Source organism: Leucopleurus acutus (genome assembly GCF_964270905.1).
Source record: "Leucopleurus acutus genome assembly, chromosome: 7".
Lineage (NCBI taxonomy): Eukaryota > Metazoa > Chordata > Mammalia > Artiodactyla > Delphinidae > Leucopleurus > Leucopleurus acutus.
The window spans coordinates 32,001,439-32,018,142 of record NC_139150.1 but is presented as its reverse complement, the minus strand read 5'-3'; the positions used below and the strand labels follow the sequence as shown (position 1 = coordinate 32,018,142).

Here is a 16,704-nt window from a genome sequence, read left to right as displayed (position 1 = left end):
ATGCAGGGGGCGCGGGTTCGTGCCCTGGTCTGGGAAGATCCCACATGCCGCGGAGCGGCTGGGCCCGTGAGTGATGGTCGCTGAGCCTGCGCATCCAGAGCCTGTGCTCCGCAACGGGAGAGGCCACAACAGTAAGCTCTTGTCTTGCATAAAAATTTTTTTCCCATGGTATTGGCTAATACTTTAATTTTTCTCCTTAGAATTAAAATCTTATAAACACCTCATTCCTAGAGTAAAAGAAATCAGCACTCATTATACTCACAAAGAAAATCCAAAACGCTTAGCAGATTTTATGCTTTATTTTAGAAATTACCTTTCAAGGCAATTCTTACAGACCCCTAATATTCATTGGTCCACAATTTCTACCCCTACTCCCACTCCACTGGAAGACCCTAAAAGCTGAGTTTCCTTAGCTATGGCTTGAATATCCTTATGACTTCTAAGGATAGTACCATCAGTGGATACGTTCTGAGCAAGTCATCTGAATATTCACAAACGCATATTAAAAAGGCTGGATCTGGAAGTCAGGCCATCCAGGGAGGAGGACTTGTGACCTGGACAGGGCTTCAAAGCCAACCGTTTGTTCATTGGTATCAGCTGGAAGAACTTGAAAAGGGAATTAGGAAACCCAGTTGAAGTTCCAACTGTGTCACTACATGGCTGAACTGCTAGTGAGCCACTAGAACTCTTTGTTGAGGCTTAGCATCATTATCTATAAAATTGGGATAAGGATACTGGCACTGGGTTGACACTGGTTCAACCCGTTTTTGGGAAAAAGCACAACTTGTCTGAGTTTCAGTTTCTGTGCCTGTTACAATTAAGACTTGTGCCGTCTACCTCAGAGCGGGGTGTAGATGGAGAAGGCACAACCTCTGTGAGCTTCAGTTTCTACAGGTGTAAAGAGGTAAGAACACCCGGCCAGCCCACCAATAAAATTCCTAGAAGAACAGAGGAAAATGGACAAAAAAGTTGCAAAATGTAGTGGGCTATACAGATGTGAACTGTCTCACACTTAAAACTCAACGAACTGACACTCTTAAAGAGCATTTGTGCGTCTCCTTCCTTTTGGCTCCCTTGTTACAACCCCACAACATAAATCAATACCACTTAGTAAGACGGTCCAGAGCGGCGACCGCGTCTGTACACACAGAGGCGCCAGCCACACCCCTCGAGGCCGGAACTGGGCGGGAGGGGGCGTGGCGCAGCCCAGCCCGCCTATTGCGACGCCCCGTCCTGTCGCGCCCGCGCCTGCGCCTGCGCCGTGCGTACCCACCGGCCTCGAACGTCCCGGCGGGAGGTAAGGGGATCGCGATAGGCCCCCACGGGGGCGTAAGGCCCTGGCCGGCGTCGTGGGCCGGGTGCCAGTCCCGCGCGCGGGAGGGGTGCCCCGCAGGAAGCAGGGCATCAGGTTGTAAGTGCGAACGCTGTGGGAGTTCCTCTCGGCTTGAAGAAGTGGTGGTTTCGGTTTTGGAGGTGCTTTCGAAGCGGGTATAGGGAGGCGGCCGATCGGGCGAGCTTGACGGCCTCCGGGGTCTCAGGGTGGAAAAGTTTACTTCGTCTGCCCTGCGTGTGACGCACCGTGGGTCTTAGGTCATCAGGGTCGCCGGCGTCTAGGTCTGGAGAGGGTCCCGCGCACCCGTTCGGGGGCGGGGGTGGGGGGAGGCGGCGTTTTGTTTATGTGGCCCAGGTGCGCGGTGGGTGACGCTGCGAGGAATGACGCGAGGCTCGAGGGTGTTTAGGGGAGGTCCTGGGGCGCGAGGGGGGAGCCTCCTGTCAGCCATACCAGGGAGGGTGGTTCGCAGAAGGCCCCACGTCTGTCTCCCCTTTTTTTACAATTCGGAATCGGAGGCTCAGAGAGCAGACCGTACGGTAGGTAGGTCCGAGGGCCTTGACTTTTCTTTCCAAATTCAGTACCCCTTCCCCCAGTGAGAAATACGGGGCGACGTGCCTGAGGGAATTCGGTGCCCCAGGTGTGGGGAAATGTGGAAAGGTGTTCATAACGTTTTTGGAAGGGGGCGTTGCCAGCGGTATTGGACTTTTCCTGAGAAATGGGGTTGTTCACTTATAAATAACCTTAAGTAATTTGGTTAACCTCCCAGTACCTTTTCCTTATTGGAAACGTGAGTAGTAGTACTCAGCTGGTAATAGTTGTAAGCACTAAAGGTAGTTTGTAAAGCACCTGGCACCCGCCCCGCCCACCCCAAGTGTTAGTGCAGTGAATATGATTGCAATTCTTTGACCTCAAAATATTTGTCCTGTCTTATGGGAAACATCAGTTTACACATTATTTTAAGAGACTTTTTATTTTGAAATATTTTACAGTTACAGAAAAGTTACAAAAGTAATACAGAGTTCTCTACAATTTCCTTTAATGTTAACATCTTACATAACTATAATGCAATTATCAAAAGTAAGAAATTAACTTCAGCACAACGCTGTTAACTATATCACCAACTTTCTTCAGATTTCATCGTTTTTTATACTAAAGTCCTTTTTCTGTTCCACGATTCAATCTAAGATCCCACGTTGCATTTAGTTGGCATGGCTCCTTGATCTTCTCCAGTCTGTGACAACTTCTAAGTCTTTTCCTGTCTTTCATGACCGTTACACTTTGGAAGAGTCCTGGTTAGTTATATTGTAGTGTCCTTCAATTGGGTTTTGTCTGATGTTTTCTCAAGATTAGATTAAGGTTGTGTACTTTTGTTGATACCACAGAAGTGTATATGCCCTTCTCAGTAGTTCATCATATGAGGGGTACATTATATGACACACTGCATTTGATATTGCTCTTGATCACTTGGTTAAGGTGGTGTCGGCTGGGATTCTCTAATGTAAAGTAACTATTTTTCCCTTTGTAATTAATCAGTATCTTGGGGGAGAACTACTTTTAAACAATGCAGATATCTTGTTTCTCCTCAAACTTTAATTTGTTGATTTTAGCATCCATTGATGATCTTGCCTTCAGTAATTATTACTGTAATGTTCTAATGGTGGTTTTCTGTTTCCCTCATTCCTTTGTAATTTATTAATTGGAGTTTTTCTGTAAGGAAGAGCTGCATCTTCATCCCATTTATTTATTTATTGTTAATTTATTGTTTTTGTATCTGTATGGACTCATTTATTTTTCTATTGGTTATTTTCCTACACTTTCGTTATTTGTTGTATGTCTCAAATTGTTCCAGCTTTGTCCATTTCAAGTTTTTTCAGGTTGCTTCCTGTGCCCTTTTTATAGGCTCTCATCCTTTTTTGAGAACTTCCTTGCTTCTTGGATGCTCCAAGCTTCTCTTGCATTTTCCCTGCCCTGGAATCCACCATTTCTCCAAAGACCCCTGCTTTCTTTGTTTGGAGAGTAGTATTTAAACACCAAGGATCTGGGCGCTAGGTGTGCTCATTGCTACTGGGTTATCATTACTTCCAGTGCCTGGCAGAAGACATCTTAGAAGCGTGTGTGTGTGTGTGAGTGTATGTATTATTTCTAGCTGTATATACAGTCGTCCCTTGGTATCCACAGAGAATGGTTCTAGGACCTGCAGTGGATAGCAAAACCCGAAGCCACTTAGGTCCCATAGTTGGCCCTTTGTATCTGCGGTTCCATATCCACGGATTCAACTAACTGTGGATCATGTAGTATTTATTGAAAAAATAGTATTTATTGAAAAAACTTCACTGTAAGTGGACCCTCTCAGTTCAAATCCATATTGTTCAAGAGTCAACTGTAAATCCATATATTTCATGGAGATACAGGCACACATATGTGTATATTTATGCATCTGCAAAGATTTATATTTATTTTTGTTTATCTGTATATATATGTATACACACACGTATTTTAGATATATGTCTGTATATATATATATATTTTTTTTTTTTTTCTAAACTAAAGTTTATCCTGATACTTCTGTTTCTAATACAGTACCACAGGGTTCATTCTAGTCTTGCCTCTTATTTGTAACTTCCTTCTTCAACAGTGAGAAATCTGGCTTTTGTGTTCTACAAAATATTTCCTTATTTGTTCAGTCCTAGTATACACATAAAGTAATTTCAGGATTTCTAACCCATAGTCCTATGAGAAACAAATAACTAGAGTACAGTATAGTTGTGTGTAATTCTTTTTGTCTTTAGCCTTATAGTATCCAGTTTAGTATCTAGGATCCCATATCTAGACACTAGTATCGAGTATCCAGCATCTGTTTTCCAAAGTTACCTAGATTAGTTATTTTCTTCCCCTACTTCTTTCATTGTGGTTATGTTGTTCATTTGTAATACAGTTAATTTTATTTTTTATAGTTTGTATTTCATTTTGGGTTCCCCCACATCTCGTTGTTTTTGTTTTTTAATATACAAAAATGCACCTTTTGTGGTGTACAGTTCTGTGAATTTTGATAAATGCATATAATTGTTTATCCACCACCATTCTCATGATACAAACAATTCTGTTGCCCCAAATATTCCATTACACTAGAAAAATAAAGTGAAAAGTAATACAACAACTTTACAGAAGTTTGAGAAATTGGGCATTTTTGTGTGTTTTCTCTTGTTTTTTCATAGACATATTTTAAATACCTGTGATGTTAATGTATTTTTAATCCTGTGTTTGAATTATATCAGAAATATTTCCCAGTTTTCTGTCTTAAAAATCAAGAAATGCTGAAATACATTTTCAACTGATTATTTAATCACACTTTTAAACCACAATTTCTATATTGAATTACGACCTTCCCTTAATAGCTTATAAACGTTATTTGAGCTATTTTATGATCAGAGGCACTGTTGGATGACTTTGTTTCAGTAACATCATACTTTAATGCAACTATTTGAATGCTGTGTTCCCTTCTTAGTTTTATATGGGTAATTTATTATAATTTTATAGAAATGGAAATGGTGGAGAGAAAAAAAAATACTCTCTAGAAGTAGACCAAGAGTTGGGAAAGTCTTGGGAGGGTCTTAGGCCAGAATGTCTTCCCCTAGAGATGGCCCTTGTGAGGCAGCAGGTTATTCCTTGAGCACAAAAAGCTGAGGGGCAGAGTCATGCACTCTGACCTGGAAATATTGCTTTTTGAATTCAAAAAAGAGAGCTATCATCGTAGCATAGGGGAGCAGTGAAAACAAGCCAAATAGTCAATAATTGGGGTTTGTCAAGTACACCATAAACTGATTAGTGGAGGAGAAGGCAGAATCATTTGAGTTGTATCTCAAATGATACACAAAGTTGAGAGGCAGATGGGATATAAAAGAGCATCTAGACAGAGGGAGCACCTTGCAAGCCAAAAGCAGAGATTGGGTGATGATATTTCAGTAGGTTGGGTGGATTACTTATGAACATTTTATTTTCTTGTTCAGATAATAGGGAACTCTTAGAAGTTTTTATTCAGAGGAGGAGCATGTTACCTTTGGTGTTTTAGATATATTGTTTGGTGGTAATCTATGGGGAAAAATTGGAGAGGGGAAAGAGTCTAAACACAGGCCAAATAAGACACTTGTAATGTGCTATGCATATTGTGCTGTTTGACTAGAGTGATAGGATTAGAAATTGTGTAGAAGAGACATGTGAAGAAATGTTTTAGTTCCATTAGCATCTGTTGAATACCAGGTATGTTAAAAAACATTTTGATAGGAATAGTAATAGATATAAAGATAGCTTCTTATATAATCTGCATAGTGGAAGAAAACACAAGAGGCAATGTGACAAACTGGGAACATTAGTGTTAGGGAAATATTGATAATTTACGAGACTATTATATGTTAATATAATAAGAGAAAGACAGTCCCTGTAGCACGAGCAGGCAATTGTTGAAAGAAGAAATGCATATAGAGAATAAGTCAATCTCATTAGTAATATAAAGAATGCAAAATAAAACAATAATGAGATACCATTTTTGTCACCAGTTGAATGTCTTAAGAAGAATGATAATATCAGGTATCGGTTGGAGTATGGATAAATGGATATTTTAAAGTTTTTTAAATTGAAGTATAGTTGACATACAATACTGTATTTATCTCCAGTATACAACATAATGATTTGACATTTTTATACATTATGAATTTATCACCATGATGTCTAATAACCATCTATCATCCTACAAAGTCATTACAATATTATCAACTATATTCCGTATGCTGTACCTTACATCCCTGTGAGTTGTTTATTTTATAACTGGAAATGTGCACCCCTTACTCCCCTTCACGCATTTCACTCACCATGCTGCCTCCGTTCTGGTGACCACCAGATTATTCTCTGTATCTGTGGATCTGTTTCTGTTCTGTTTTGTTTTTTAAATTCCACGTGTACATGAAATCATACGGCATTTGTCTTTCTTTGGCTTATTTCACTTAGCATAATACCCTCTAGGTCCATCCATGTTGTTGCAAATGGCAAGATTTCATTCTTTTTTATGGCTGAGTAATAGTCCATTGTGTGTGTGTGTGTGTGTGTGTGTGTGTGTGTGTGTATGTATATGTATCACATCTTCTTTAGCCATTCATCTATCTTTGAGCACTTAAAGGTTGCTTCCATATCTTGCTAATGTGAATAATGCTCTATGAACGTAGGGGTGTATATATCTTTTCAGTTAGTGTTTTCATTTTCTTCAGATAAATACCAGAATTAGAATTGGTGGATCATATGATAGTTCTGTTTTTAATTTTTTGAGGAACCTCCGTACTGTTTTTCATAGTGGTTGCACCAGTTTACATTCCCACCACATGCATGTGGGTTCCCTTTTCTCCACATCCTTGCCAACAACCAACACTTGAAATTTCTTGTCTTTTTGATGATAGCCATTCTGACAGGTGTGAGGTGATAGCTCATTGTGGTTTTGATTTGCATTTTCCTGATGATTAGAGATGTTGATCATCTTTTCATGTGTCTGTTTCCCATCTGTCTGTCTTTCCTGGAAAAATGTTCAGATTCTCTACCCAGTTTTTGATTGGATTGTTTATTTTTTTGATATTGAGTTGTGTGAATTATTTGTATATTTTGGATATTAATGCCTTATCAGATATATCATTTCCAAATATCTTTTCTCATTTAATAGGTTACCTTTTTGTTTTGTTAATGGGTTCCTTCACTGAGAAAGCTTTTTATTTTGATGTAGTCCTATTTCTTTGTTTGCTTTTGTCGCCCTTGCCTGAGGAGACAGATCCAAAAACATATTGCTAAGACCAGTGTCAAAGAGTATACTGCCTATGTTTTCTTCTAGGAGTTTTATGGCTTCGGGTCTCACATTTAAGTCTTTAATCCAGATAAGTGGACATTTTGATATGTTGCTAGTGGGAATGTAAATAGGCACAGCCTTTTTTGGGACATTTAGAATCAGAAGCCTTAAAAAATGTATGTACCTATTAATTCTATTTCCAGGTATTTACTTTAAATAAATAATCATAGATGGTAGTATGGATTTGTGTAAAAGAAGAGTAATTACACTGTGGTTTAGTTTATAATAGTGGAAAATTGGAAACATCCTGAGTGGCCAACATTAGATGATTAAATTATCAAACATCTGTACAATGTGATACCATGCTGCTATAAAAAATACATTATAGAAAAATAATAATTTACATGGAAACATTTTTATTATATTTGATCAGGTTATTCACAATAAATCTTTTATTTGTTCTTCATTGCTTCCTTTATTCACCCAGTAACAGTATACTTTATTATATTTTTTTGCTCCTTGCCATTCCTTTCTTTTGGGTTTATTTTCTTTATTGTTAAAGCATGCCTTTTAGTAGTTCTTTTAATGAAGGGCTTGGTAATAAACTCAGTCTTTGTATGTCTGAAAATGATTATTTTACCTTCACTTCTGAATAATAATTAACCTGGGTATATACCAACTCAGCACTTTGAAGATATTCCTATCTTTTGATATGTTGCTTTGATGAAAAGTTTACTGCTTTTGTTGTTTTAGTTTATCTGTCTTTTATCTCCGGTTTGCTTTTTAAGATATTTTTCCTTTGTCCCTAATGTTCTGAAATTTCCCTTCCATGTGTTTAGGTAAATTTGTTTTTTATTTATGCTACTTAGTGTTTATGTGCATTTTCAGTTTGAGGCTTTACATCTTAATTCTCAGCATATTCTCTTTGAATAGTGCCTTTTTGCCATTTTATTTATTCTTTCCTTATGGGACTCCTACTTGTTATTGAGCTTGTCATTTTATCCTTAATGTTGCTTATCTTCTTTTTATGTGTCCTTATTCCTCTGTGTTCATACTGATAGCTTCCAATCAATAATTGTCTTTTCAGCTACAAAATTTACTGTTTAACCCATCTTTGGAGGTTTTTATTTGTAGAATTTTTACTTGGTTTATTTTCAGATTGACCTGTTACTGTTTCATAATATTATCTAATTTTTTTTAAGATTCTGTTTCTTTCTTTATATCTTTATTTTGAAATGTACCTATTTTAATTTTATTTTTAGGTTACTTTATTATCTCTCGTCCCTTAGCTGTAAATTTTCCCATTTTGTTGGTCTGTGGACCAATCTTTTGGCGGTGAACTTCCCCATCATCTCTAATTCCCACTAACTACTGTAGCTGTTAGACTCTTTATTTTTGGTGTCTGGAGATTTTCCTTTTTTGCTTTCAAGCTTAGATTAACTGTAAAGACTAAGTTACTGGTAGATGAGATAATCTGTATAACCAACACTTCAAGATTTTCAACTGTGAAAGAGAGAAACAACATTATTTAGAATAATAGTTCTTAATGATTCTGGAGTGATAGAGCTTTTTGATAATTTCTTGAAAGCAAAGGACTCTGTCTTCTGAAATAATTCAAAAATATATTCATAATTTTTTGTAAACAAACATTCAGGAACTCTCAAGTCCCAAACCCCTATCTCTATGGACCCAAGTCTAAGATACCATAACCCAATGGAATTAACATAGTCAACTTATTTTTAATATGGGAGAGGTTATGGCTAATTAGATGGCATGAAAACATGATGTACAACAGTGGTTTTCAAGCTTGCTTAAGCAGTGGAGCCCTTTATTTACAGAAAATCGAATAAGTTCAAATTTATGAAATAGATATAAGTAAATTTTCTCCACCTGAAGCAGGTGTGGGGTCCTGGAGCCTGTCCACTTGATAACCTTTACCATCACCTACCCTGACCCCAAAGACATAACCCTGGACTCTCTGGAGCACTGCTCAAAAAAAAAACTACTGGTGAATTAGAAAGAGCATTTGATTGAACTCTCAGGAATACTGGGTTCTTATTCCAGCTCTGTCACTGGTTACGTGTACTGATTAGACAATGCTAATCACTTTGTAAGAAAGGGAAGATGCAATTTAAAGGACATCAATGAGAAAAGTTGCATTTTATAATATATTTGAAGTATATAATTATATATGTTATATTAGAAATGGAGTTTTTACAGCAGAAATATTAAGAATGAAAGTTTTCTTCCAGTTTTGCCATTTGACACTTTTTTAGAAAACATTATTCACTGTCCAGGATACTTTGGGAGATAAAGACTTGAACAGTATACTTCTGGTTTTTTGAAAAAAGTTAGTTAATTATATGCATACATACATATATCCTTATATTAAAAAGCCCTGGAAAGACATACATCAAAATGAAAGTACGGGGGTGGGAGGAGGAAAAATGGAAAGAGTAGTTAACTATAGGTGAGGAGATGATTGTTGATTTGATTTTATTCTCTTTTTCCTATTTTCTAATCATTCTAAAGTGAATATACATTACCTTTGTAGAGAGAAAAAGATTTTAAAATAAAAGTTTTATTAAAAAACCAGTCACTGAAGTTCAGCATTAAGTTGAGTATGTGTTTAGAATATATTATAAAATTACCTAATTGTTGGCTTTTAAAAATAATGGAAATTGATTTTTAAAATTCTTAAATAAATATTTCCCTTTTAGGTTTTTCTACATGAGTGGAGAAGGTAGATGTTGCAAGTAGAAGAGATACAACATTTTTTTAGGATGTCTGAAGATGAAGAAAAAGTGAAATTACGCCGTCTTGAACCAGCTATTCAGAAATTTACTAAGATAGTAATCCCAACAGACCTGGAGAGGTTAAGAAAGCACCAGATAAATATTGAGAAGGTGAGTTTTTTTCTTTCTTTCTTTTTTTCCATTTTTTTCTTTTTTTACCACAAGAAACAGTTACATATTCTGATTTATATGTTGTGCATTTCACCTACATTGAGAATATTAGATAAGAGTCTTTGCTAAAACATCTAGCTCCTGTTGATTTAACAACATTATTCATTTTTTCATCTGGTTTTTCTGTTCTACAAATACCCCTCTCACATTATTCCTTTTTTAGGAAGGGATATAAGAATAGAATCAATGCCTTTTTAGTTATACACAGTGATGAATTGAGCAGTTAATAATTAAAATGCAAACTGTTTGGTAGTTGACTATAATGTGAAGGTGGTGGACTTTGGCTAAAGGGCTTCCCTTAATTTCATTCACCCCATGGCAAGTTTTCTGAACTGTGAGTGTGTGTTCCTGTCCTTTTCAGGTGCATGTAGATTTAAGAGGTAAAATCACTGTTTGATATGAGGGAATTTCCCAACTTCACTGCTTCCCTTTGAGGAAAGCCCAAAGTTGAGAAGTATCAGCTAGAGGTCAGTTTAAGAGATAGGTAGAAGGAAGAACCAGTCTCAGGGACTGTGGTGGTTTCATAGAACCTGGTCTGGCTAGGATCTGATGGAGTGGTTGTGGCATTTATGGGAACGTCAAGTTTACTGAATACTGAGCATTGATTTGGCAGGTTACCTAGTCTTATTTGCTGTGGGACAGGTCAGTGGTATTTGATCCTTCAGAAGAACCTCCCCCAGTATAAATTTTAAGCTGTGTGGCCCTCCATTAATTTTTTTGGGGGGGCGGGGGGAGGGTGGAAGTGGTCATTAAGCCTTTCAGTATAAATAATATTTATCACCCTCAACTGCATACCTTATACAAGTAAGAAGAGTGTCAACTTTTTCTCTCATAGATACCAGCTGTCTTCCTAGTACTCAAGTCTTTTGTTAAAGTATAGAAAATAAGTGCCAAGAAAAATAAGATGAAAATTTCAATGCAAATATGAATAGAATTAAAGATTAATATTTAGTCATCTCTTAACTTCTTTCTTCTTTATCCATAAGCAATAAGTGTGATGACTTTTAAGGATGGAGGAGTTGTCTGCTAAACTGGTTATTCTTGTCATGAGCAGAAACAAAGTGTTCCATGCTTTGATTAATAAGGAGGGCACTGTAACAATATAGAAATGGAGTTGTTTACTTCTGATTGATCATATCTGTGTTTGATAATGTGTGTGTCAAAGTCCTGAGCTTATGTTGAAGTGCTCAGTTACAAAGATGGTAAGAATTTGGCAAGTGAATTGATTCTGAAAGGAATAAATAGGTGGACTGTGGTCTATTAAGACTCTTTCTTTTATTGTCCTATTTTCCCTTTGGCATTTTCCCTTTGGCAAATTTCCCTTTCCTTGTATTTATTCTATATGAATGTGCTTGCTGTCATTACCCTCAGATCCTAGCCACATGTACCACCCAGTCATCAATGGAAAGGCCAGAACCCTGGGAGAAAGTTGTGGGGATAGAAACATGTCTATTACTGATTTAATTAGCTGCGTCAGAATTCAGAAGAAAATTATTCCAGAGTTATATAGATCTTTTTCTGCTGGAACATTTTTCCTTTACCGTTTTCTGTAATTTTTACTTACTAAGAAATTTTTAAACAATATCAGAATAATTATAATTTACGATATAGGTGATGCAGTCTGAAGCTAAGCAGTTAAACTCATACTGAGCTATGTTTTATTCCATAATCTTGATCATTCTGTCTCTAGGTTTTCTAGTTTAGTTATGAAAGTAATTTTTTATCTATGTAAGATTGAATAGCATATTTTAATAGATAGTTTATGGCAATGTAAAAACATTTAAAAGCCACATTGTTCACTGTGGACAAAAGAGTTAAGAACTAAGTTTAGACTCCAGGTGTCTAACAGTGCCTCATTTTCAAAAAGGCATGTTTTTCCTGGGGGAAGGGTGTAGAAAGATAAAATATTTATTATGTTAGCCATCAGTCATCCAATATGAATTTAAAAGAAGAAAGTCAGACTGAAGGGAAATTGAAAGTAAGCCTTAGTGGAGTGATTCTGCAACATCTGAAAACAATGAGAGTAGTGTGCTGTGGACACCTGGGACTATATTCCATAGGTCCTTCAGCATTACGTTTTATTACACATGATAGACTTGATTAGAATGTAATCCTGAAATTTGAAGTGTTAGCATTCAGCTTTCTTGGCTAATATAAAATAGACTTAAGCATAGTTAATAGGAACAATATCATAAGCTTGGAACATAATTTTCTTTGTTTCATTTTATAGGGGTTTGGGGGAAAACTTACTGTGTAACATGTACTGTATTAGTTAGTATATGGTTAAAATGCAAGTGGCAGAAAACCTAAAAATAGCTTATTATATGAGATAGAGGTTTTTTGGTTTTGCTTTTATTTTTAATCTCTCATAGTTTTGGAGGTGGTCTGGGGCTCCAGTGGCAGCTCAACAGTCATTAAAGACTCAGGCTGTTTTTATCTTTCTTTCCAATCCTCAACTTGTTTCTGTCTCACATGTAAAACAGCAGCTCCAGCTCTAGCTATCACATCCACAATCCAACTAAGATGAAAGAACCAGAATCCTATTTTTTCTGAATATGTTCTTTTTTCTCTCAATTCTCTCTTTTTTTTCTTTTAAAGAAAATCCTCCTGTTCTTGTTTTATGGATGCAGTATCATATAGTCTCTCTATGGTGGTATTATTATTATATTTCTTAAAGTTTTCTTCTTCCTTTTCTGTGTTTCCTTCCTTCCTTCCTCCCCCCTTCCTTTTTCCCCCCTTCCTTCCTTCCTCCCTCCCTCCCGCCCTCTCTTCCTTCCTTCTTTCCCCTTCTTTCCTCCTTCCTTCTTTTCTCTTTTTCCCTTTTCTTTTCTTAAATGTATTCTTCTCTCTCTTTCTCCTTTTCTTCCTCCCTCCTCCCTCCCTTTCTTCCTCTCCTTCCTTCCTTCCTTTCTTTGTGTCAGTCTACAGTATTTTAGGCTTTCCTTGGCTAGCTGTTGATATTTAAGAGTGCTAATTGGAAGGGGTGTGTGTGTGAGAGAGAGAGAGAGAGAGAGAAAGAGAGAGAGAATGGGTAGCAGAGAGAGAAAGAGGGAGAGAGAGAGAGGGAGAATGGGTAGCAGGGCAGTAGTAGGGGCCTTATTACCTGGAGAGGTGAACAGAGGAGGATCTATTTTGATGAGGAACCACCAGATACTCTCCTGGAGTGTTGTCTTCTGTGATGATAGAGGCAGTCCAGTTGCTTGGGCCTATGGAGAGGACATCTGATAGACTACCTATTCCTTACATAAACTTTCAACTAATCCTTCTGTTTTTAGCCCCACCATACACATCCTCCTGGTTACCTGGTACCTCTGGTTACTGAATCTTTCTGCAGTAGTGCTATGCATTCATTGGTTTGCTTCTCACTGCCTTTCTCCCCCACCATCCACCCCTTCTGCAGCCCTAGGTTTCTGCTTTCTCTGATCTGCTAAGTTCAGCTGCAACACGCCCATAGTCTTTCCAGCTTCCAAAATTTTGTTAAAATTTCTTGTCCATTGATATCTTCTGTTGTATTCTCATTATTATTGTGAATTTATACCTTTTAAAGTTCTTTACTGTCATTTTAGTTGAGTTTGGGGAAAGAACAGAGATGAATGTGTTTAGTCTGGCAGGTTTAATGAGAAGGGAAATTATTACAGGATATAAATATATGTTAGCATTTCATAAGTGTTGGTGTTTGCTGTTTCTTATATTGTTAACATTGAAAATTATGTAAAAAATTAGCTTTCTAATCTGCAAGAATTTTACAGTCCAGTTAAGGAAATAAGGTAGGATATGATGGGGCAACATATAATTAGGTGTGAAATTGAGTGTTCAGGACTGTTCAGGCAGCATGAAGCCTGAACTATGTGGTACAAAATCAGATATAAGCAGTCTTATTCATTTGTTATGTATTGATTTGGTTTCATTTATTTGTTTTCTTAACTTGTGGTTACAGCAAAAACCTTTCCCATTTCTCTTTTTAGTCTGAGAATGTTTATTTCAATCTTACAATCACATTTTCCCCCTCATTCTTTTTTTCTGATAGACTCCTGATTCAGTTTGCTTTCTCCTGTGTTATAGGATAGGAAAGCCTCAGCACAGGTGGTGAACTCCTCTCCAACTGTTTGGAATAATAGCCTTTAATAATGTAACCTAATTTAGGTTTAACATTGTGTAGCAAGCATAGAAAGTCTGACCTATTTTATTCCTTATTTTTCTTAGAATTTTATTATTTTAAGACATAAGATCATCTATTCAGTCTTCATCCAAGACACTAATCTCTTCTACAACTTACTTGACAAGTGAGCAAATAATAATAATAGTAAAGATAGTAGCTGTTGTGTTTATTTGTTGAGTGCTCTGTAAAGTTTTTATATATATCATATCATTTAATCCTCAGAACATCCCTATAGGTTACCCTTATTTTTGTCTTCCTTTTTTAGGTGGGGAAGCAGACTTGGAGTGGTTAAATTACTTTCTTGAGATCACTATGCTGCTAAATATATTAATCTTCTAATGTTGTGCTTGAAACATAGTGTGTTCTAAGTTTGTTCTTACTCTTTCTTGGTTTTCATTTTCCTCTTAGTCATGTTTGTTGTGGACAGTTCTATTTTATGATGATTTTCCTCAATGAAGAAGGAAGATGTAAAAAAGAAAAATAGAGTTGAATACTTTGGCTTTCCTACATCTATTAGCAACATCCACTCCATTTGTTCACCTTTCAAACTTTGTGTTTTTGTTCAGATCCCAACTTAGTAATGTTCTATGGAACATGCCCTGGTTGATTCCATCCTGGGTCAGATATAAATGCACCATCCTCACACAGTACTCTGCAGTAGACCTTAAGGTTCACCACCCCATGATTGATCTTTAGAGTGTTGTAAAGGTAACATTAAAATCTTTCTCATAGAGTTATTCTGAGGATTGAGATATTATGTTAAGAACCCTTGAATGCAAGGTTGATACTTGGAAATGAGTTACTTATAAGTAAGTTATCATTCCCGGGCAGTCAACATTGGTGCTGTCAGTTAATTGTTTGTAATCATTAGGAGATTCACAGCATTCCTGAGACCCTTTGTGTTTGTTTTGGGTTTTATATTTTTTACACTTGGTAGGCACAGTAAGTTGCCTTACATTAGCTACACTATAAGGTAGGTATTATTATTTATCTTCATTACATGAGTAATCCTAAATTTATGGCTTATAATCATTGGGCCATCTATTAATATTATGTAGCTTTACTTTTAGAGTCTTTGATATTTTCTCTTTTGTTGAGTTTAATAAAATAAATTTATTTGAATTGAATACTTACACTTTTTATCATCTACAATACTGATTATTATCCCACCTAATTAATCCCCCACAAAACCATCATCTTCCTTACGAGAAGTTCTGTTCATTCTGATCACTGAGATATCCTCTGATACTTGGCAAAAGAAGCCTTCATCTACTTTTTCTGCTTCTTTTCTCATCACTCTTCCCATCATACATTATACCACAAACACATTGATCTTACTTCAGTCCTTTGGATTCCACATGTGACTTTACACCTCAGAGTATTCCCAGGTCTTTTTCTCTCCAATTGAAACCTCTTTTTTCCCTACTATGCTTTGTAAATTCAAATAAATCTTTTAAGTGTCAGCATAAAGTTTAAATTAAAGTGCTTTTATACCTTAAACTCCTAAATTCTGAATATTCTCTATGTTATATCATCATCAACTTCCCTGAACCTCTAGTGAATAACATTATATAATTTTAGAAAATTATTTTTAATAATTATGAGTAGCTTTCATGTTTGTATACTCTAAGCAATATGAAGCAGAATTATTATTGTTATTCAATTTTGAATCAAAATATTGTGGAAGATGAAATGACATAAAATGTGAGGCTACAAGTATATAAAGTTGATTAAATAAATGGTGGGGTGTTCTAGAGAGAACTTTTAGTCCAGGAACCACTCGCAAAATATTTGTTCTCTTTGCCCAGCAGGCAAAGCAAAACTGAGACCTGGGTGTCACTGCCAAAGAGCACAAAGGGATGAATGTTGGAAGCCTGAAAACACCTGTGCAGAGGTGTTCATCACACCATGGTGTGGGTTTATAATCAGGGTTATCCAAAAAGATAAAATAGAAGAGTGGCTAAAAGGAGACAACGTATTCACCAGGATGAGAATGGTGAACACGGCTTTTGTCTCACCAGGATAAGAATGTGCTTTCGTCTCATGGGAAAGTCTAGGGGAAAGGCTGTTTCTGTGAATGTTGGATTCCCTGCTTATGCCTGTGCCAGAGGAGAACCATGGCGCCATAGACCATGGGGCCATAACATGTCAATGAAGAACAACATGAATGCATGTAGTGAGACAATACATCTTTCTGAAATGACTGAAAAACAGTATCTATGAATTTTTTCTGTAGTTGTTTTTCCTCTTTCTTGATCCTGTTTATTCATAGCAATTAAAGGTATTTATCAGAAGTTTCAGCATCCAGTGGAGGAAAGAGCAGAATCCAATGCACTTTGGGGATGTCATTCTGAGTTCCACCTACCTTGAAATGTTGGGGCAGAGCTTAATGGCCTGGAAGCCACTCAAGAGCAAGTAGTGCTGA

The 16,704-nt window shown here is 36.8% G+C and overlaps 1 protein-coding gene across 4 annotated transcripts in view; it reads left to right on the top strand.

Annotated features, from left to right (window-relative positions):
* The first annotated feature begins 1,253 nt into the window (after window positions 1-1,253).
* Window positions 1,254-16,704, top strand: part of STX17 (syntaxin 17) — an 83,526-nt gene continuing 68,075 nt past the window's right edge. Inside the window, exons 1-2 of one of the 4 annotated variants that reach the window (XM_082842259.1) lie at window positions 1,254-1,297; window positions 9,875-10,060. In XM_082842259.1, the coding sequence (XP_082698385.1) occupies window positions 9,902-10,060 (159 nt within the window). In that variant the 5' untranslated portion in view covers window positions 1,254-1,297; window positions 9,875-9,901. The other 3 variants (XM_082842260.1, XM_082842261.1, XM_082842258.1) reach the window with 3 other exon arrangements.